This window comes from Mesoplodon densirostris, chromosome 4, assembly GCF_025265405.1.
Source record: "Mesoplodon densirostris isolate mMesDen1 chromosome 4, mMesDen1 primary haplotype, whole genome shotgun sequence".
Classification (NCBI taxonomy): Eukaryota; Metazoa; Chordata; class Mammalia; order Artiodactyla; family Ziphiidae; genus Mesoplodon; species Mesoplodon densirostris.
In genome coordinates, this window is record NC_082664.1 from 98,270,208 (window position 1) to 98,293,102 (window position 22,895).

General features: G+C 41.9%; 1 protein-coding gene across 1 annotated transcript in view; it reads right to left on the minus strand.

The window, feature by feature from the left end:
- The window catches only part of LOC132488543 (A-kinase anchor protein 13-like), a 139,171-nt gene that overhangs the window by 98,550 nt on the left and 17,726 nt on the right, over window positions 1-22,895 (minus strand). The window contains 4 exon segments of the mRNA XM_060096842.1: window positions 572-688; window positions 6,280-6,347; window positions 7,341-7,506; window positions 19,263-19,471. Coding sequence (XP_059952825.1) covers window positions 572-688; window positions 6,280-6,347; window positions 7,341-7,506; window positions 19,263-19,289 — 378 coding nt within the window. The 5' untranslated portion in view covers window positions 19,290-19,471.

Here is a 22,895-nt window from a genome sequence, read left to right on the forward strand (position 1 = left end):
TACCCTTAGATATGGCCAAATTCATGGTTTATTAAGAATCATAAGAAAAGAATGGAAGTCCAAAAGCAGGTCTAAATTTTGGTGGGAGCAACAGCAGAAGAAGCAGCAGCAACCAACCACTGGATTAACATGACCAGGTATAAGGTGCTTGATTTGTTTCTGCTAACAACGAAACCCTAGAATCAGGCTGGTCACCTTCAGAAAGCCATCTCATACAACCATCCCACTCTCACAAGAGAACGATTAAGTCACCATGAATTTTCACTTGCTTTCCCAGGACATGAGAGTAAGGCACCTTGCCCACCAGACAACAGGCAGCAATGTGAACCTTCATCCTACTTCCTTCCGAGCTGATGGGTGTCAGATTGTATTGATAGGACCCTTGCATGCATCCTATCTCTGCCACCTTCTCATATTTTTGTTTAGCCTTTTACTTCCCTCTCAGAAAGATCCCAGAAGCAGAATGCTAAAGATGAGCAATGCTTTCCATCTGGAGGCCAGTTTGGATGCCCAGGGTCTGCAAAGAACCCATTAGCATCACCGAGGAGTAGAACCACGGCATACATTCTACCTCAAACCTGCAGGAGAGCTCAAGACACATCGCCTCATACTGCATCAGTTCCTCTTCAGGTCGATCAAGACCAGGTTTGGAGCTCAGCTTGTTCACATCTGTTTCCAAGGCATCATCCTACAATGGCACATTCAAAAAATATGTTACAATCAGGAGAGTCATCCTGAGAAATATCGAGACAAGCTACAGATGGGACTTTTCAGAATCCTGGGACACGGTTTCCTTGCCTCCAAGTTATAGTGCTAGCCTAGTCAAGGATAATTTAATATGTAAGGTTGTATTTTTTAAATACTAAGAAAGATGATAATTTTTCTCAGTGTTCATGTTAGTATTTATCAGCCTTCATCATAAATAATTTATGTAAAATGAGATGAACTATGTAAACAATGAAGCACAATACCAAAGAATTGTTTTTATCTCATCACCACTGTCTTTGCCATAACTGTAACTGTTGTACCTATTCATCTATCTACCTATTTAGGTCACTCTTTTCACAAACGTTTAATGAGCCCCTACTATGAGTGGGCACTCTCCTAGGTACTAAAGACTCATTGATAATTGAACAGACCAAGGTCCATGATTCCATAGAACTTGCCTTCTAGTGAGAAAAGGAAGACAGTAAGAAAGCAAACAAATGAGCAAGGTAACTTCAAACAGTGATAAATGTCATGGGAAGAATGAGAGGTGGTGAAGTGATGGTGAGTGAGGCTGGGGTACAAAGAAGCTAAGGAGGTCACTTTTTTTTTTTCTTTTTTTTTGCGGTACACGGGCCTCTCACTGTTGTGGCCTCTCCCATTGCAGAGCACAGGCTCCGGACGCGCAGGCTCAGCAGCCATGGTTCACGGGCCCAGTTGCTCCGCGGCATGTGGGATCTTCCTGGACCAGGGCACGAACCCGTGTCCCCTGCATCGGCAGGCGGACTCTCAACCACTGAGCCACCAGGGAAGCCCGGAGGACACATTTTAACAATAACGGCCAAAAAGGCAAAGACTTGGGGGAAGAAATTACTAACAGAAAAAGAAAATAAAAGCAACTTAAATTTGCTTACAGAAAGAAGGTGGCTGAATGTATACACTCATATACAAGAATTCATACATATAACTGAATCACTGCTGTATAGCAGAAATTAACACATTATAAATCAATTATACTTCAATAAAATAAACTAAAAAAATTTTTTTTTAAATAGAAAGTGGCTGAAGCATAAAGAATAAGAGGAAGACTGTAGGAGTCAAGATTCCATACGCAGGTATGGTGCTGAGCCTTCCAGGTTCTGGGGAGGAGGTCGTAACCTCCTACTATACCTTTATCCCTTTGTACATTTAAAAGTTTACCGAATCACCACCAGCCTTTTCTTCATTGGGATGAATAATACCAGACCTTTTATTTCTTCTTCTAGATCATCATTTCATAATAGTTTAACAGTGATGGTGACTGTCCTCCAAACACTTCTGTATTTTTCAAAGGTTATAGAATGTTACAGAGAAAGGACATAGTTCCATCTCTTCATCTTTCTGTGCCTCTCCCAGATCAAGTTTCCCTAATAAAATGAAGGGGGAATCCACCCTATATTTTAGGAATCTATTTTGTTAGTTAAGGAAAAACCTGATAGTCCTGAAAGCCTGGCTTATTCTTCCTGAAATCAAATAAATGTGGAAAATAAATGTTATATTCCTGGGCTTCCCTGGTGGCACAGTGGTTAAGAATCCGCCTGCCAGTGCAGGGGACATGGGTTCGAGCCCTGGTGCGGGAATATACCACATGCACCGGAACAACTAAGTCTGTGCGCCACAACTACTGAGCCTGTGCTCTAGAGCCTGTGAGCCACAGCTACTGAAGCCCGCGCACCTAGAACCTGTGCTCCTCAACAAGAGAAGCCATCACAATGAGAAGCTCGTGCACCGCAACGAAGAGTAGCCCCCGCTCACCGCAACTAGAGAAAGCCCGCACACAGCAACGAAGACCCAACGCAGCCAAAAAAATAAATAAATAAGAGGGTTAACATAAATTTTTTTAAAAATCATTTTTAAAAATGTTATATTCCTGATTCAGGGGATAGAGTGCAATATTCCATCCATCTTCTGCAATTTTCCTCCAAGCTTTAAATTAAAAGAAATATAGATCCCATGAGGTTGATATAAGGAATTTTTCAGATACAGCGCATACCAGGCCCAAACTCCTTAGCCTGGTATTGGAGATCCCAACACTTATCCTTTCCAGCTTCATCTGTCAGATCTTCCTTCCTTTCACCATCTCTGCTACAGCCTCAGCCACGCCCCAAGGTGGCACCAATAGAAATGCAACCTGGCAGGCATTGAGAAGCATCTCCCCACCAACAAGTAAGGTTGGTACGTCTGGAATGAGGAGCGTCAGGTAACCCATGAGCTTCAGCCTATCTAGGTGACCTACTCAGCCTTAGAGCAGGTGTTAGCAAACTATAGCCCACTGCTTGTTTTTGTAAATAAAGTTTTATCGGATCACAGTCATGTCCGTTCATTTATATACTGCCTGCGATGGCTTTCTCAGTATAACAGCAAAGTGGAGTACTTGTAACAGAGACCATCTCTGGTCCTCAAAGCTTGAATCTTGGCATCTGAATCTCCAGGCTCTCAAGCAGGTTGTCAACTACTTCTGTATTTTATAAACACCCTTTATAAATACGCTTATATTTATTTAGCAGTGGACCAGCTTCTCTGTCCCCACAGCAACCCAGAGAAGCTTCATCATTTAGGATTTTGGTACCCATCTAACCCAGATAACTCCCTCCCTCCTCAGGTTCGACCCTTCCAATATTGACTTTCCCCAGCCTTAGATTTGAGTTCAACACCCTTTTAAGGTGCCGATTCAAACTCTGGTAGAGACAATCCCCAAGTTAACTAGACTGAATTCTTTGAAGATAAAAACTATGCCTTATTTGCTCTTGTATCATATTAACTTCCCTAGGAACTTAGCATGCCGCCTCGCATATGGATCATATCCAAGAAAATACCTGAAAGAAATAAAAAGTTTAAGAGGAGGAAAGGAGGGAAGAAAGCAAGGAAGAGCTTGAATTCACCCTTTCTGTCCTCCTCTTCTTCAGTCTGTCCAAATCTAATGTTTGTGTTCATTAAGGAAAAAAAAATAAACATGGCCAACTTCTAGTCTATATTCGTTGTAAGTTCCTCTTTCCTTATGATGACATTCACAGTTTTCAATCAAAGAACAGCACCCAACTAGACACTCTCAAGATTCTTTACAGATATAAGTTCCTTTTAATCATTCTTTCTAAGAGGCTTCTCCCAATTGTTAACTAAGATTTTCAAAGGAAAAGGCCACAAGTTAAAGGCCTGCGTCCATTCTCTGACCAGAAATAAATACTCTTGGCTTCTTGCCCACATAACTTGCAGCAAATGCTGTTGGGTTCTCCAAGGGAAAACCCGGTTCCCTGTCTCCTGCTATACCCCAGAATCAAGCCCTTACTCTGATGTTCCTCTGTTTCTCTATAAGGCATGCTCGCACACTTACTTCTCACCTTCTCCTCAGCTCGAAGGCTCTTGACGAATTATTTCCAGGCCCTCACTTATTTGTCTTATGCTTCCTTCCCAGCTGGATTGATTTATTTGTTTAGATTCCTCTCCACCCCAACCCACCAGCATCTGCAAAGTGAGGGTAAGGAGACGGTCTGAAAGCTCTCCCCCGACCCCATGCTGTGTGAAGTCGAGCACCAGCCTGCAGCTTGTCCCTCCACATCAGATACAAGAGGTGACTGATGCTACACATCAAACATTCAGCTATCAAAGAGCCAGCAAGAGGGGTGGGAAAGTGGCATTGATGAATGACTGCAGCAGCACAGTATTATTCAAATAATTCAGCAAGTTCTCCATAGGCCTGCATTGGCAAGTCACAGCAAAGAGCCAATTTGCTACTGATGACTTCAGAAATGATTCTATTTATCAACAAAACCCTGAGCACACCAGAATAGCAACAGCAGCCTTAACCTAGAGACCTGGCTAAGAGGTAGTCCCTCTATGTCTGCTACTACCATTAGCAAGGTGAGTGATTATTATGACAGAGAACACAAAAAGTCTCTTTCTCCCTAGGCAGATGTGTAGATGGAATGCTATGTAAAAAGAAAGGAAGAGAGGGAGGGGGAGAGGAGGAAGGATGGATGGATAGTAGATAGATAAATAGACAAGTAGATAGATAGATAGACAGGTAGATTTTTTAATCCAGATTTCATCTCCAGGAATGTCATAAAAGGTAGCATTTACTTCTCAGTCTTACTTTGCAGATGTCAAAACTAAGGAACCATAACTTGAAGGGACTTGTCCAAGTCCATGTCCACCAACAGAGATGGAGACAGAATTATAACTCGTAGATAAATTATCATTATTCTAGAGCAGTGGTTCTTAACCACAGGGTGATTTTTGCCCCGCAGGGATATTTGGCAAGTCCCAGAGACAGTTTTGATTCATGACTCGGGGGCAAAGGGGTGGATGTCACCAGCATCTTGTGGATTGAGGTCAGGAGTGCTGCTAAACATCGTATAATGCACAGGACAACCCCCCATGACAAAGAATTATCCAGCCAAAATGCCAAGGTTTAGAAATCTTTTTCTAGAAATGCTGTCAGTAAACTATGCCCCACTGTCTGCTTTTGTGGAACACAGTCATGCCCTATTGTTTACGCATTGTCTATGGTTGCTTTTGTGGTACACCAGCAAAGTTGAGTTGTTGTGACAGAAACTGTATGGTCCACAAAGCGTAGAGTAATGATTATCTGACCTTTCATAGAGAGTTGGCTGATCTCCATTCTATAGCATAGGTTATTATTGATAGAGACTAAAAGGCACTACTTCCTTGCTGGCCAGGATACGTGCCATACAACCCAAAGGAGCACAGTTCACATACTCCAAGGTAAATGGTATTGTACAACGCAGTGGTCCTGTGTATAGATTGGGTAGATAAGAAGAGTGACTTACAAAGACAGTGGAGATCTACTAGAAAAAGTTTCCTAGGAAGTCTTTCCATGGTCTCTTTGCCTGAGTATCCTTCACATTCATTAAATACACCAACCCTAAATGTCTACCTCAGGCTTATCCTGATGGAATATTAGTGCCTTGATAATAGATAGCCTCTGACTTGATGATGGGATTGTACTGGGCCTACCAAGACAAAAATGACAACTTGGAAATCAGTAACAGTAGCCATCATTTAGTGAGCATCAGTATCTGCCAGGACTTAAAGTGGAAACGCAAAAGTCCATCCTTAAAATTTACCCTGGGCGGGACTTCCCTGGTGGCACAGTGGTTAAGAACCTGCCTGCCAATCCAGGCGACATGGCCCGGGAAGATCTCACATGCCGTGGAGCAACTAAGCCCATGCACCACAACTACTGAGCCTGCACTCTAGAACCCGCGAGCCACAACCACTGAGCCTGCATGCCACAGTTACTGAAGCTCGTGTGCCTAGAGCCCGTGCTCTGCAACAAGAGAAGCCGCCACAATGAGAAGTCCATGCACTACAATGAAGAGTAGCCCCCGCTCACTGCAATTAGAGAAAGCCCACGGGCAGCAACAAAGACCCAAAGCAACCATAAATTAAATAATTAATTAATTAAAAATTCTGAAAAAAATTTTACCCTGGGCTTAACTGAACATAGAAAGGGACATTTTCCTTTGTAGAATTATGAATGTAGAGATCATTAGAAGCAAGGGCTAGTGTACCTACTTCCTCTTTCACATCTTCAGAATCTGAGTCTTTGTCCTCTTCTTCGTCTCCATCATCTTCAAAATCTTCTGAGTGGGAAAAAAAAAAAAAAACAGAGGTGAAATGGATGAGGCTTCCCCTTTGCCTTGGATTGAGATTCTTGCCACCCAATGCTTAGTACTTCCCACAAGTAAGGGGCCGTTATTAAGTGTACAGGATCCCAACACACGCTTACACTTATCAGATGTGTAAATCACGCGCACATAGGTACGTGAGAGCACTATATCATGATGTCTAAACTGCTGTCCCACACTGAATGCAAAATGAGTGCAGAATAAAATGACACATGAATACCATTCTGGCTTCCTTCACCCAATGTAGAAGTATTTACGCAACTTCTATGTAGAAGTATTTATGCAACTAACATTGCCAGAGTTTAGTGATCACGTAGATGCCAAAGCTGTTGTAATGTAGACAGCACTTTGATTGATTCCCTAATTTTAATACGAAGGAACTGATTTAAAACAAAAGTCCACAGAAAGCACCCAGTGTCATTGTGACAAGATGATGCCTATGGAAAATCTGTTCCCTGGAAGGAGGACAAGGTTGAAAAGCACTAGTATCTTCTGACAACAAAACCTTCTCGGAGATTGGATAATCATACTTTCAAGTATTCTAAAATGACTTGCATGGGGTGGCAAAACAGCAAAAGTTTGATTTCAATTTCATCCTGAGGGCAAATTAATTCCAGAACCAGTCTGTATGGTGGAGGGACTCCATCATGGGATTGCAAATACATTTTTTAAAATCAGCTGAGATGACTCTACAGGCATTCCATAGCTACCAGGCAAAGTGCCAACAGTTAATAATTAAGGACAAAATTAATAAGCTTGGTATTATGAAAAACTAGCTTTCTCATACATGTCTCTAATTACTTATTAGATAATCACAGTTGATCTGTTAAAAAAATTGATTCTACTTTCATCCACATTCCTCTGAAATAGTATCCAAATGCAGAAGTTCATCATAAAGCTCATAACTATGAGCAAAATAAGTACAGAAGAACTACCCACATACTTTACCTTCAGTTAGAAAACGTGGAGGTTCAGAGGTGGTGCTCCCAGGGACTGGGAAGGAATAAGCACTGCTGGCTGTGACCAAGGGAAGTGGACTCTTAGGGTAGCATTGCCTCAGGATCTGAAGCACAAGGGAGATGAGAGCCTCCAGACTTTTGTCATCCAGGCAGTTCTGAACAAAGAGAAGATCATATCAGACACTGACATCTTGTGTGGAGTCCCTTTGCTATAATGTTATTTTAAGTAATGGATTACACGCAGTCTAAATGGACAGTAATAGCCTTAATGTAGAACTTCTAATCTGAACATGCTAATGTAGAATTTTGTCTAACACAGGATCTGCTTTGGTCCAGTGTGTAATCTGCATTTTTATTTCTCTTTTACAGCTAATATATTACTGGAATGAATGTAGTCTGAAAATAGACTTCAGAGACTTTCAAGGGATGCTGCACCTAAGGTAAAACATGGTCCAGAATAGCTGAGGGAAGAGGAGGTAATGGCATCTTCCTTCAACCATCCATGTGTTGTTGTGAATTATTGCCTAAATTAGAGAATGAGTAGCTGAATTGATAGAAGTCTTACTTTTCTCTTTTAGCTATGATCTGAAGAGAAGAATATCAAGGAAAAAGATAAAATATGAAATCAGAAGAAAGACTAAGAGAATCCCAAGTACCTAAATCAAATAACATGCTTCTTCTCAAAGCCCACAGTGGTGATCTCTCTTGGTATCTACACAAAGCAAAGAAAAATTGGGTTTGCAGATGTAACATTTTGATACTGATGGAACATGACAAGACCCTTCTTTTCAGACACTGTGAAAAATGTAAGAACAAGTTTACTAAATTGAGAGACAGAGAGTTGGGAGTAGTCAGTATGTCTTTGGCAAAAATATGGCCATTTTCTGCAGTCCCTTAGTAAATGTTTTGTCTACTGACTTGATACAGAAAGTTGACTAATGTAAGCCTCCAGTTTGGTATTCCTAAGGGGTCTCCATTAAGCTCTAAGGCCAAGAAGTCATAGTAGGAGATATGGAGGATGCTTAGAACATGCCACAGGGCAGTGACTGTCTACAATTATGCCATGAATGGTACCTCCAGGCCCACATTATGGGCTGCTCCACAGGAAAGAACATGGAGGAAAAACATTTCATAAAATTTAAGCCATGGATTCACGCTACCCAAATGACTCCAAAGTAAAAAAAATGTAAGCCAACTTTCAAAACAGAAATTTCTTAATAAAATCAACAATGCTATTTCCGAGGAGGAGCTTCAAGATGGTGGAAGAGTAAGACGCGGAGATCACCTTCCTCCCCACAAATACATCAAAAATACATCTACACGTGGAACAGCTCACACAGAACACCTACTGAAGGCTGGCAGAAGAACTCAGACCTCCCAAAAGGCAAGAAACTCCCCACGTACCTGGGTAGGGCAAAAGAATAAAGAAAACAGAAGAATAGGGACGGGACCTGCACCAGTGGGAGGGAGCTGTGAAGGAGGAAAGGTTTCCACACACTAGGAAGCCCCTTCGCGGGCGGAGACTGCGGGTGGCGGAGGGGGGAAGCTTCGGAGCCGCGGAGGACAGCGCAGCAATAGGGGTGCGGAGGGCAAAGCGGAGAGATTCCCGCACAGAGGATCAGTGCCGACCAGCACTCACCAGCCTGAGAGGCTTGTCTGCTCCTCTGCTGGGGTGGGCGGGGGCTGGGAGCTGAAGCTCCGGCTTCGGAGGTCAGATCCCAGGGAGAGGACTGGGGTTCGCTGCATGAACAGCCTGAGGGGGCTAGTGTGCCACAGCTAGCCGGGACGGAATCCGGGAAAAGGTCTGGAGCTGCCAAAGACGCAAGAGACTTTTTCTTGTCTCTTGGTTTCCTGGTGCGCGAGGAGAGGGGATTAAGAGCGCTGCGTAAAGGAGCTCCACAGATGGGTGCGAGCCACGGCTAACAGCACAGACACCAGAGACGGACTTGAGATGCTAAGGCTGCTGTTGCTGCCACCAAGAAGCCTGTGTGCGAGCACAGGTCACTCTCCACACGTCCCCTCCGGGGAGCCTGTGCAGCCCGCCACTGCCAGTGTCCCGTGATCCAGGGACAACTTCCCCAGGAGAACGCACGGCGCGCCTCAGGCTGGTGCAACGTCATGCCAGCCTCTGCCGCCGCAGGCTCGCCCCACACTCCGTACCCTTCCCTCCCCCCACGGCCGGAGTGAGCCAGAGCCCCCAAATCAGCTGCTCCTTTAACCCTGTCCTGTCCGAGCGAAGAAAAGACGCCCTCAGGCGACCTACACACAGAGGCGGGGACAAATCCAAAGCTGAAGCCTGGGAGCTATGCGAACAAAGAAGAGAAAGGGAAATCTCTCCCAGCAGCCTCAGCATCAGCAGATTAAATATCCACAATCAACTTGATGTACCCTGCATCTCTGGAATACCTGAATAGACAACAAATCATCCCAAATTGAGGCAGTGGGCTTTGGGAGCAATGATATATATATATATATATATATATATATATATATATATATATATATATATATATATATATATATATATATATATATATATATATATATATTTTTTTTTTTTTTTTTTTTTTTCTATTTTTCTGAGTGTGTATGTGTATGCTTCTGTGTGTGAATTTGTCAGTATAGCTTTGCTTTTACCATTTGTCCTAGGGTTCTGTCTGTCCATTTTTTGGTGTGTGTGTGTGTGTGTGTGTGTGTGTGTGTGTGTGTGTGTGTGTGTTTTGGTATACTTTTTAGTGCTTGTTATCATTGGTGGATTTGTTTTTTGGTTTGGTTGCTCTCTTCTTTCTTTCTTTTTTATTTAAGTTTTTTTTTCTTATTTTTAATATTTCTTATTTTTTATTTTAGTAACTTTCTTTTACTTTCTTTTATTTTTTCTTTCTTTCTTTCTCTTTTTCTCCCTTTTATTCTGAGCCGTGTGGATGACAGGGTCTTGGTGTTCCGGCCGGGCATCAGGCCTGTGCCTCTGAGGTGGGAGAGCCGAGTTCAGGACATTGATCCACCAAAGACCTCCCAGCTCCACATGATATCAAACGGTGAAGATCTCCAAGAGATCTCCACCTCAACACCAAGACCCAGCTCCACTCAATGACCAGCAAGCAACAGTGCTGTACACCCTATGCCAAACAACAAGCAAGACAGGACCACAACCCCACACATTAGCAGAGAGGCGGCCTAAAATCATAATAAGGTCACAGACATACCAAAACACACCACCGGACGCAGACCTGCCCACCAGAAAAGCAAGATACAGCCTCATCCACCAGAACACAGGCACTAGTCCCCTCCACCAGGAAGCCTACACAACCCACTGAACCAACATTAGACACTGGGGACAGACACCAAAACCAACAGAAACTACGAACCTGCAGCCTGCAAAAAGGAGACCCCAAACACAGTAAGTCAAGCAAAATGAGAAGACAGAGAAACACACAGCAGATGAAGGAACAAGGCAAAACCCCACCAGACGAAACAAATGAAGAGGAAATAGGCAGTCTACCTGAAAAAGAATTCAGAATAATGATAGTAAAGATGATCCCAAATCTTGGAAATAGAATGCAGAAAATACAAGAAAAGTTTAACAAGGACCTAGAAGAACTAAAGAGCAAACAAACAATCATGAACAACACAATAAATGAAACTAAAAATTCTCTAGAAGGGATCAACAGCAGAATAACTGAGGCAGAAGAATGGATAAGTGACCTGGAAGATAAAATAGTGGAAATAACTACTGCAGAGAAGAATAAAGAAAAAAGAATGAAAAGAATTGACGACAGTCTCAGAGATCTCTGGGACAACATTAAAGGCACCAACATTCCAATTATACGGGTCCCAGAAGAAGAAGAGAAAATAAAGGGACTAGACTGAGAAAATATTTGAACAGATTATAGTTGAAAACTTCCCTAATATGGGAAAGAAAATAATTAATCAAGTCCAGGAAGCACAGAGAGTCCCATACAGGTTAAATCCAAGGAGAAACATGCCAAGACACATATTAATCAAATCTTCAAAAATTAAATACAAGGAAAAAATATTAAAAGCAGCAAGGGAAAAACAACAAATAACATACAAGGGAATCCTCATAAGGTTAACAGCTGATCTTTCATCAGAAACTCTGCAAGCCAGAAGGGAGTGGCACAACATAATTAAAGCGATGAAAGGGAAAAACCTACAACCATGATTACACTACCTGGCAAGGATGTCATTCAGATTCAAAGGAGAAATTAAAACCTTTACAGACAAGCAAAAGCTAAGAGAATTCAGCAGCACAAAACCAGCATTACAGCAAATGCTAAAGGAACTTCTCGAGGCAAGAAACACAACAGGAAAAGACCTACAAAAACAACCCCAAGAAAATGGTAATAGGAACATACATATAGATAAAAACCTAAAATGTAAACGGATTAAATGCTCAACCAAAAGACGTAGAATGGCTGAATGGATACAAAAACAAGACCCATATATATGCTGTCTACAAGAGACCCACTTCAGACCTAGGGTCACATACAGACGGAAAGTGAGGGGATGGAAAAAGATATTCCATGTAAAAGAAAATCAAAAGAAAGCTGGAGTAGTAATTCTCATGTAAGACTAAATAAACTTTAAAACAAAGACTATTACAAGAGACAAAGAAGGACACTACATAATGATCAAGAGATCAATCCAAAAAGAAGACATAAAAATTGTAATTATTTCTGCACCCAACATAGGAGCACCTCAATACATAAGGCAAATACTAACAGCCATAAAAGGGGAAATGGACAGTAACACAATCACAGTAGGGGACATTAGCACCCCACTATCACCAATGGACAGATCATCCAAAATGAAAATAAATAAGGAAACACAGGCTTTAAATGATACATAAAACAAGACGGACTTAATTGATATTTATAGGACATTCCATCCAAAAACAACAGAATACACTTTCTTCTCAAGTGCTCATGGAACGTTCTCCAGGATAGATCATATCTTGGGTCACAAATCAAGCCGTGGTAAATTTAAGAAAATTAAAATCATATCAAGTACCTTTTCTGACCACAACAGTATGAGAGTAGATATCAATTACAGGAAAAAATCTGTACAAAGTACAAACACATGCAGGCTAAACAATACACTACTTAATAACCAAGAGATCACTGAAACAATCAAAGAGGAAATCAAAAAAAACCTAGAAACAAAGGACAATGAAAACACAACAACCCAAAACCTATGGGATGAAGCAAAAGCAGTTCTAAAAGGGAAGTTCAGAGCAACACAATCCTACCTTAAGAAACAAGAAACATCTCAAATAAACCACCTAACCTAACACCTAAAGCAATTAGAGAAAGAAGAACAAAAAAAACCCAGAGTTAGCAGAAGGAAAGAAATCAAAAAGATCAGATCAGAAAAAGAAATGAAGGAAACAATCGCAAAGGTCAATAAAAATAAAAGCTGGTTCTTTGAGAAGGTAAACAAAATTGATAAACCATTAGCCAGACTCATCAAGAAAAAAAGGTAGAAGACTCAAATCAATAAAATTAGAAATGAAAAAGGAGAAGTAACAACTGACACTGCAGAAATACAAAGGATCATAAGAGATTACTACAAGCAACTATATGCCGATAAAATGGACAACCTGGAAGAAATGGACCAATTCTTAGAAATGCACAATCTTCCAAGACTGAACCAGGAAGAAATAGAAAATATAAACAGACCAATGACAAGCACTGAAATTGAAACTGTGATTAAACATCTTCCCCAAACAAAAGCCCAGGACCAGATGGCTTCACAGGCAAATTCTATCAAACATTTAGAGAAGAGTTAACACCCATCCTTCTCAAACTCTTCCAAAATATAGCAGAGGGAGGAACACTCCCAAACTCATTCTACGAGGCTACCATCACCCTGATACCAAAACCAGACAAAGATGTCACAAAGAAATAAAACTACAGGCCAATATCACTGATGAACACAGATGCAAAAATCCTCAATAAAATACTAGCAAACAGAACCAAACAGCACATTAAAAGGATCATACACCATGATCAAGTGGGGTTTATCCCACTAATGCAAGGATTCTTCAATATACACAAATAAATCAATGTGATATACCATATTAATAAATTGAAGAATAAAAACCACATGATCATCTCTATACATGCAGAAAAAGCTTTTGACAAAATTCAACATCCATTTATGATAAAAACCCTCCAGAAAGTAGGCAGAGAGGAAACTTACCTCAACATAATAAAGGCCATATATGACAAACCCACAGCCAACATCGTCCTCAATGCTGAAAAACTGAAACCATTTCCTCTAAGATCAGAAAGAAGACAAGGTTGCCCACTCTCACCACTCTTACTCAGCATAGTTTTGGAAGTGTTAGCCACAGCAATCGGAGAAAAAAAGCAAAGAAAAGGAATCTAAATCGGAAACGAAGAAGTAAAGCTGTCACTGTTTGCAGATGACATGATACTCTACATAGAGAGCCCTAAAGATGCTACCAGAAAACTACTAGAGCTAATCAATGAATGTGGTAAAGTAGCAGGATACAAAATTAATGCACAGAAATCTCTTGCATTCCTATACACTAATGATGAAAAATCTGAAAGAGAAATTAAGACAACACTCCCATTTACCACTGCAACAAAAAGAATAAGACACCTAGGAATAAACCTACCTAAGGAGACAAAAGACCTGTATGCAGAAAGCTATAAGACACTGATGAAAGAAATTAAAGATGATACAAACAGATGGAGAGATATACCATATTCTTGGACTGGAAGAATCAACATTGTGAAAATGACTATACTATCCAAAGCAATCTACAGATTCAGTGCAATCCCTATCAAACTACCACTGGCAGTTTTCACAGAACTAGAACAAAAAATTTCACAATTTGTATGGAAACACAAAAAAACCCAAATAGCCAAAGTAATCTTGGGAAAGAAAAACGGATCTGGAAGAACCTGGCTCCGTGACTTCACACTATACTACAAAGCTACAGGTATCAAGATAGTATGGTACTGGCAGAAAAACAGAAATATAAATCAATGGAACAGGATGAAAGCTCAGAGATAAACCCATGCACATACGGTCACCTTATTTTTGATAAAGGAGGCCAGAATATACAATGGAGAAAACACAGCCTCTCCAATAAGTAATGCTAGGAAAACAGGACATCTATGTGTGAAAGAATGAAATTAGAACACCCCCTAACACCATACACAAAAATAAACTCAAAATGGATTAAAGACCTCAATGTAAGGCCAGACACTGTAAAACTCTTAGAGGAAAACATAGGCAGAACACTCTATGACATAAATCACAGCAAGATCCTTTTTGACCCAGCTCCTAGAGAAATGGAAATAAAAGCAAAAATAAACAAATGGGACCTAATGAAACTTAAAAGCTTTTGCACACCAAAGGAAACCATAAGCAAGATGAAAAGACAGCTCTCAGAATGGGAGAAAATATTTGCAAATGAAGCAACTGACAAATGATCAATCTCCAAAATTGACAAGCAGCTCATGAAGCTCAATATCAAAAAAACAAACAAGCCATCCAAAAATGGGCAGGAGACCTAAGTAGACGTTTCTCCAAAGAAGATATACAGATTGCCAACAAACACATGAAAGAATGCTCAACATCATTAATCATTAGAGAAATGCAAATCAAAACTACAATGAGATATCACCTCACTCCTGTCAGAACAGCCATCATCAAAAAATCTACAAACAGGGCTTCCCTGGTGGCGCAGTGGTTGAGAGTCTGCCTGCCGATGCAGGGGACACGGGTTCGTGCTCCGGTCCGGGAGGATTCCGCATGCCGCGGAGCGGCTGGGCCCGTGGGCCATGGCCGCTGAGCCTGCGTGTCCGGAGCCTGTGCTCCGCGGCGGGAGAGGCCACAGTGGTGACGGGTCTGCGTACCGCAAAAAAAAAAAAAAAAAAAAAAAAACCCACAAAAAACTAAAAATAGAACTACCATACGACCCAGCAATCCCACTCCTGGGCATATACCCTGATAAAACCATATTTCAAAGAGAATCATGTATCACAATGTTCACTGCAGCTTTATTTACAATAGCCAGGACATGGAAGCAACCTAAGTGTCCACCGACCGATGAATGGCTAAAGAAGATGTGGCTCATATATACAATGGAATATTACTCAGCCATAAAAAGAAACAAAATTGAGTTATTTGTAGTGAGGTGGATGCACCTAGAATCTGTCATACAGAGTGAAGTAAGTGAGAAAGAGAAAAACAAGTACCATATGCTAACACATATATATGGAATCTAAAAAAAAAAAAAAAAAACCAGTCACGAAGAACCTAGGGGCAGGACGGGAATAAAGACGCAGACCTACTAGAGAATGGACTTGAGGATATGGGGAGGGGGAAGGGTAAGCTGGGACAAAGTAAGAGAGTGTCATGTACATACATACACTACCAAATGTAAAACCGATAGCTAGTGGGAAGAAGCCAAATAGCACAGGGAGATCAGCTCGGTGTTTTGTGACCACCTAGAGGGGTGGGATAGGGAAGGAGACGCAAGAGGGAAGAGATATGGGCATAGACGTATATGTATTCACTTTGTTATAAAGCAGAAACTAACACCATCGTAAAGCAATTATACTCCAATAAAGATGTTAAAAATAAATAAATAAATGTTATTATTAAAAGAGGAAAATAAATACGTTACTTAGCCCCCTCCTCCCCCAAAAAAGAATGTTATTTCCCCTTCCATGTACTCAAATAATACCAATCAGGTATCCTGAACCAACAGCAGGAAACACTCTCCAAGGAAAATAAATTCCTTGAGGCTATTTTATCGCTGGGACTGGCCCCCAAAAAAGAATGTTATTTCCCCTTCCATGTACTCAAATAATACCAATCAGGTATCCTGAACCAACAGCAGGAAACACTCTCCAAGGAAAATAAATTCCTTGAGGCTATTTTATCGCTGGGACTGGTCAAATAGTTTTAAGTGCTTACTGAAAAGTATGAGTATTGGGAAAAGAGAGAACTGAGCATGGAGGATGAAGAATGGTAAGGGAGATGACTGATCAGAGATAATGCTCTAAGCTTCAAGCTTAGGAGGTAGTGAGCCAAGTCCAAGCCAGGCAACTCAGTCAAAACTGCCAGCATTTTGGAAGCCAGGTCTGTCTATGATTGCCATTGGTACTATTGCTGATGATGGTAACAGTGTAATGTTTTACTTGGTGTGGGATTATTATGCATTATAGACAATCTGATCCTCTGAACATTTAAAGGATGCTCAGAGGATCTGTGCAAGGCTGTGGGACCCAGGAAACAAAGAGGTGGGGTTACTGAGAGAGAATCATGTCAAGCAGTGGCCTCAGCAGGAAGGCAAAGAACAATATGATGGGCGAAGTCTGTGGGAAGGACTCAAAAACAGTTCTTTCTCAGTCACTCTCATGCCCAGTAGGCTTGCAATTACACCACAAGCACCGATAAAAACAGTAAAGGACAGTGGTTTTCAAAGTGTGACCCAGACCAGCAGTATCAACATCACTTAGGAATTTGTAAGAAACACAACTTCTCAGGGTCATCCCAGGCCTACTGAATCAGAAACTCTGAGGATGGGGCCCTTGCAGCCATGTAGATGGCTTTGATCACAGTTAACTTAGAGAACCTCTGGTCCAGTGGACAGAAATACGGACTGTTGAGGAAGACCATCAGTTTCAAATCCTTTGAAATGTTGAAATCAGAAAGTCTGCATGAACTGCTATGCCAGCCCTAAGCCATAGTAAGCAGTCAAGACAAATCTCATTCCCTCGTCCTCTTCCTCCTCCTCCTTTATTTTCTTCTTCTTCCTCCTCTTCTCCTTCATTTTCATTGTCATCTCCATCAGTTGCAGCAGCAGCAGCAGTAGAAGCAGCATAATTTGCAGTAGCTACTGAAATGACATCACTAGATCCAAGGTTCCCCATTTGGCCATCCTGTGACTTACGCATCTTCTCTGGCAGGAGAGGGGAGAGAATGGATGGGCAGCTCTAACTCCAGCACAGCTGCAAGGGCATCTGTGCTCAGAGCACTCAGCCCAGGTGCTGGGAAGCTTTTCAGGCAGGAGAAACCTGGCCACCAAGTGCAGATTCTGCCTCTGCTCACATCCTGCTTCCATTCCCGACAGTAATTGGAGGCTGGGAGCTCATTGTAAATTTGCTCAATTGAGCAGTTGAGGTCTTTATTGTCCTGCTGAGGAACTGCTTCTAAAAGCCTGCTTCTGGGCTCACAGCCCCTTTCATGCCTGTGCTTCACTTGGTATTTTCTCCACTCTCTTCTTGTCATAGACCTGTACCTCTGGGATCACCATCTTTTCCCTGTATTACTCTTTTAATTGTTTTTTTTTTTTTTTAACACAGGTCAGAAAAACAGTCAATAATACAGAGGGCAGGGGGCAGAGGAGCTGGCTAAAGCACACGAGCCAGAGTTGGGGGATTCTAGGCATCAGCAATACGGGGGGAGTTTCACAAAGGCTGGGAGAGATTCAAGATTTCTGGGACACAGGCTTACAAAGGATGGTGAAGCTTGGAAACAGTCAAAGCACTTCCTCATCCAGAGGAACAGAATGGAAAATGTAGCTATTTCATGACCGAGAAGCTCTGAAAGCTGTAATGATGGAGAGAAACCCAGAGGCGACAGCAGACAGAAAATTAGATATTGGTTTGCAGTGCAGTATTATGTTATTGTTTAGAGGAGGGGAAAAAAGCTTTTTTAAAAAAAATGGTTAGTCTACAGATGCCGTGGTTGGAAAACGGCACTCTCGTTGACCGCTTCATTACCTCAGATGTACTCAGGTACAGAGAAATTGGAGAGTGTCCAGAGAGAAGCAACGAGACCAATGAAAGTAGTGCAGAGACTGACTAATACGAAGACAGCAAGGAACATGATGTGTGTGAAACACGGCTGCCTCGGCCCCAGGAGAGGTTTGGTGAGCAGATGATGGGTATTTGGGAGATACTCACATCATCCATGGAAAACGTATAGGTAGCCTCGCATGATGGTGTTTAAATTAGCCCTAATCAAGTGAAATTAAGGAACTTATTATTTGGTTGAAATCCAGGAAACCCTAGACACTTATTCCACTGGGGTGCAGGTAAGTGACAGCCCTTATAGGTGCTACTCCTTGTGCCTGGGATGCTCTTCCTCTTAAACTTGGCATGACAGACTCCTTCAATAATTCAGGTCTCAGCTTAGGTGTCACCTGCTCAGAGAAGACTTGACCCTCTAAGAGGAGGTCAAGTCTCCCTGCATATGTAAAAGTCACTGTAGACCTGTGCCCTTCCTCTGTTGATTTCACAGAGCAATATGAAATTATCTTCCAGACTGAATTCTTTGCTTCCTTAGTGTCCAACTCTCTGGTGGAATGCTTGTCCCAAAAGATCAGGGGTCTCGTCTATCATATTCACCACTAGGTCCCCAAAACTAATCATTATTCCAATAACCACTCACACTCATAAAGCAGTTAAGTCATGGCAAGAACCCTGCTAACAGAGACATGTCTATGTTAACTTATTCAGGCCACGCAAAAACCTCGATTTTATCATTTCTAGTTTTTTTAAGAAGAAGAAACTTGAGTCCCAGAGAAGGTGGGTGACTTCTCTAAAGTTGCACAGCTATAGGTGTTAGGGCTGGGATCTGAAGCCAGGTTCTCTAGCTTGAAAATCAACACTCTTAATCACTGCACTACCCAGTGTGTACCCAACTAATACGTATTGAATAAATGAGTCAATCAGTACATGAGTGAGTGAAGGAATGAGGATTTGAGTCCAAAACATCTGCCCAGAGCAGGAAGCAAGAAACGTATTGAGGTTTCCCAACTTTAGTGAAGGTGAGTCCTAAATGACGGCCTTCAGGAATCATCCAGATGTCATCCAACTGCAAAGATAATCCCCAGGCTGATTACCTGTGTGGTGCTGAAAAGGATCTCCATGCCCTGAGCTGCCAGGAAGGCCTCCCTGCCAGACCGGAGGTTGGCAATATGCCCGAGGCAAAGCAGAAGCGCCCTGCGGATCAGCACGTAGGAATTGGTCGTGTCATGGCTGTGCCAGTCCTGATGCAGCCTGAACAAGATGGTGACATAGCCTCTGTTCACTGCCCTGCGGCTGTTAGACTCTGAAACCAATGGGAGAAGACAATGTCAATCACAGGCTGGCCATACCTGCCTGAGGATGTCCCAGTGTACCTCCCACAAGATACTAATTCATCATAAAGGGAAGGAAAATAACTTTCTATTGGAGAAAACTGGCAGATATCACCTTCATCAAGTGACCAAAGTCAACATCAGCAGATAAGATGCCCTGAGAAAGACACACCATCACTTTAGCATCACTTAAGCACCACTTTAGCATCACTTTAGCATCGCTTCTATGATTTTCCTGCCCCCAAATGCATAACCTAAATGTTACTATGAGGAAAACCAGCAAACCCAAAATGAGGGACATGATGCAAAATATCCAATCTATAATTTTCAAAAACGTCAAGGTCATGAAAAGCAAAACAAACAAACAAAAAAAAAAACAGGAATTGAGCTAACAGAGACTAAAAAGACATGGCATGTCAGTATGATATATAATTATAATTTAGATCCTGGACCAGAAAACAATTTTTTTCTTTTGCTACATAAGGCATTAGTGATGCAATTGGTAAAATATGAATAGTGTTTAGATTAACCCATAGTATTGTATAAATGTTTATTGTCAGATTTTGATAAACTATTATATGTTTACATAAGTGAATATTCTTGTTTTTATGAAATTCACCATTGTGAAAGTCTATAACATTCTCAAATAGTTCAGAAAAAGGATAATAGTGTGTGGGGAGAGAGAAGAAAGGAGGTGGGGGGAATCCACAGGATTTCCATTCCTCTTTCCTAAGCCTCAGTAGACTTGGGATATTGTCATTTGGGTTGAGCAAACTATAAGGCTTAGGTTAAAAAGGAGAGGACCCTGAGTGACAGACATAATGTCAGGAAGGCTGCCATGTGCAACAGATGCGTTGGCTGTTTTCCGTAAAGAGAACAGAAGCCAGATCAGCAAGGGGTTGGCTCCGTCCACGAAAGGAACTCCTCAGGCTCAAGGCTACCCAAGAGGGAGCTGGTCTCTATGTGGTAATGAGCAGCGTGGCACCAAAAATATCCAGAAAGAGGTTGGAAGTCCACCCAGCAGGGATGTGAGGACAGGGCTTCCTTACATCTGACAGGGAGCTGTACTAGCATGCTCTTACAGTTCCCTTCCCCTCTTTCACACCATGACTACCCTTTGTTAGTTGAATGACCCTGCGTGAGACCTCCCATGAGACCCCTCTGATGGGTGAATCATTTCTTCCTTTTTCCATTATGAAGAAAGAAAGGGGGAAGAACGGTCCAAGATACCTCTCTCAACAGTCCACATACACCACTTTTCATGTTAAGCTCCTCCACCTACAGGGTTGGCGGACAGACCAGTTCAGGTCTACCCAGTAGATGGGGAGATAGATACTCTCTGGATCCTGGTCCTCTCTACCCCTGTGGACTAGGTACCCCGAAGAACTCTAACGGGCTGACTCTCAGGAACAAACGCCCACATCTTGCAGCTCTGCCCTCTCACGACTGCATTTCTCCATTATCCATACTGTTCATGCTGGTTTATGAGACAATCTATGTTTCTGGCTGAGCATGTGAGAGAGAGATCCCCTGAACTGTAACCGGATAAGCAAAATTTCAGCTCCAAGTCAGATTTTTTCCTAAGACCATATAAGTGCACATGAGTCAAACGATAACATGAAAATTCAGTGCTTTATTCCAGAAGGGTTTTCTCATAATATTAATGGAATTCTCCTTTTCTTCTACTTGTTTGTCAAATTCTAAATTGTCAGGCTTGACTGAGCCCCACTGAGATTTCTGACCCATTTGTGCAGTTGGTTTTATATTTTTTTTCACTTTTGACAACATTTCATTCAGCCATGACCCTAAATTGAGAGCCATGAGCTTTATTCACTCCATGATGTGTTTGTGGAAGGTTTAAATCACCTTCATTACCTCCTTTAATGAATTATTCTTTTGTATCAAAAATATTTCTCTCCTCGGCTGGTCCCAGCCACAAAGCACTGGACTTCTTTACCGCCTAAATGAGGTTCCAGCCTATCCAATATCTGATCTTTAAAAGAAAATTGAGGATTAGGTAGGAAGTATTAAAGGAAACTATCACCTGCTGAAAAGAAGACAGAATGGCAAAAAAAGTGCATGGGCAGTGGGAGGTTAAGAACTTTTGTCTTTTATCTATGTTAAGGGTATGAGACTAATAATGTGTTATCCTCATGACGTTCATCTCCCACTTCTGGGGGAGGGGAGGGAGATAACGAGGAAAAAGTCTTTAATTGTCTGAGAGAAAAATCCCTTATCAGATCCCAATGATTTTATTCACGATTTCCTGTTAATCTTCAACAACCTGTCATGTTTACTAACATCGAAAATAGCTACACCTCCTCCCCCAACCCCTACCCTAAATCAGTCAATCTTTCTCCGTGAACGGCTTGGGAGTTTTGCAAAAAGTCAATATGCACCTGAAACCCGACAAGAGATCCACCAAGCTGAACAAATGTAGAGGGGAGCTGAAGAATGGAATGAGGGTCACTGGGATCTGCAACTTGCAGAAGTTTGAGAAGATCTGAGGGGAGGACAGTGCTTCTCCCAGGGAGGCCAAATAGGAAGGAGAAGATGTGGGGTTTCATACATTCCTTTGGGTGGGCTCAGGGTTTGGAGGCCAGAGAAGATCCCCAGACCAGCTGTACTTTAGTCTGTTTATGGAAATGGCTTCTTCCTAAGATTTCCTTGGAAAAAGAGTTCCTGTTCCTTAATTTTTTTTTTTAATTTCCGAAACAGATTGGTTTATGTTAAACTGGTTGGAGGATGGGGTGGAATGGACAGAGAGGACTTCTGAGGACCTTTAATTTAACAGCTCACCTCCACCCCCTTCCCCATCCAAAGGCGCTCTCCATGCACCCTTGTCTCCATCAGCCCCTCCCTGGCAGCCTCCTGCTCAAGTTCTTATCTGGCCAGTTTTCCGGTGGCAAATCTGCATCCTTGTCCTCACCTCCAATTTATCCTCTTAAGTTCTACTCTTTCTACCTACCTTTCCAGATTTTATCCTCCTGAAGTCTTATTTGTAGCTAATTCTCAAGTCTAAAATGTGACCTCGCGCTCTCCTTATTTTTACCCCACGTATTTCTTCACAGAGGTTCGAATGTTTTCTTTAGTGCAGACCCCACTGATGCAGCAGATTTTTACATTCAGGAAGGAAGAATAAAAAAAGGAAGGGACTATACCAAGATATCAATAGTACTTATGAGGGAGGAAAAGATTGATGATTCTATTTGCTTTGGGTTTTTTTAGACTAGACTTAGACTTTTCTGTAGTTTTTATTCTCCTCATCCTCTGCAATGAACTTTGACAATCAAGTAGAAAAAAGACAGGTTACCCTTTGACAGGAAGTCCGTAGTCTATAGGCCATGCCATGTTGTAAATGCCTGTGGGCAGGGCAAGAAGTCCCCGGGTTGCCAT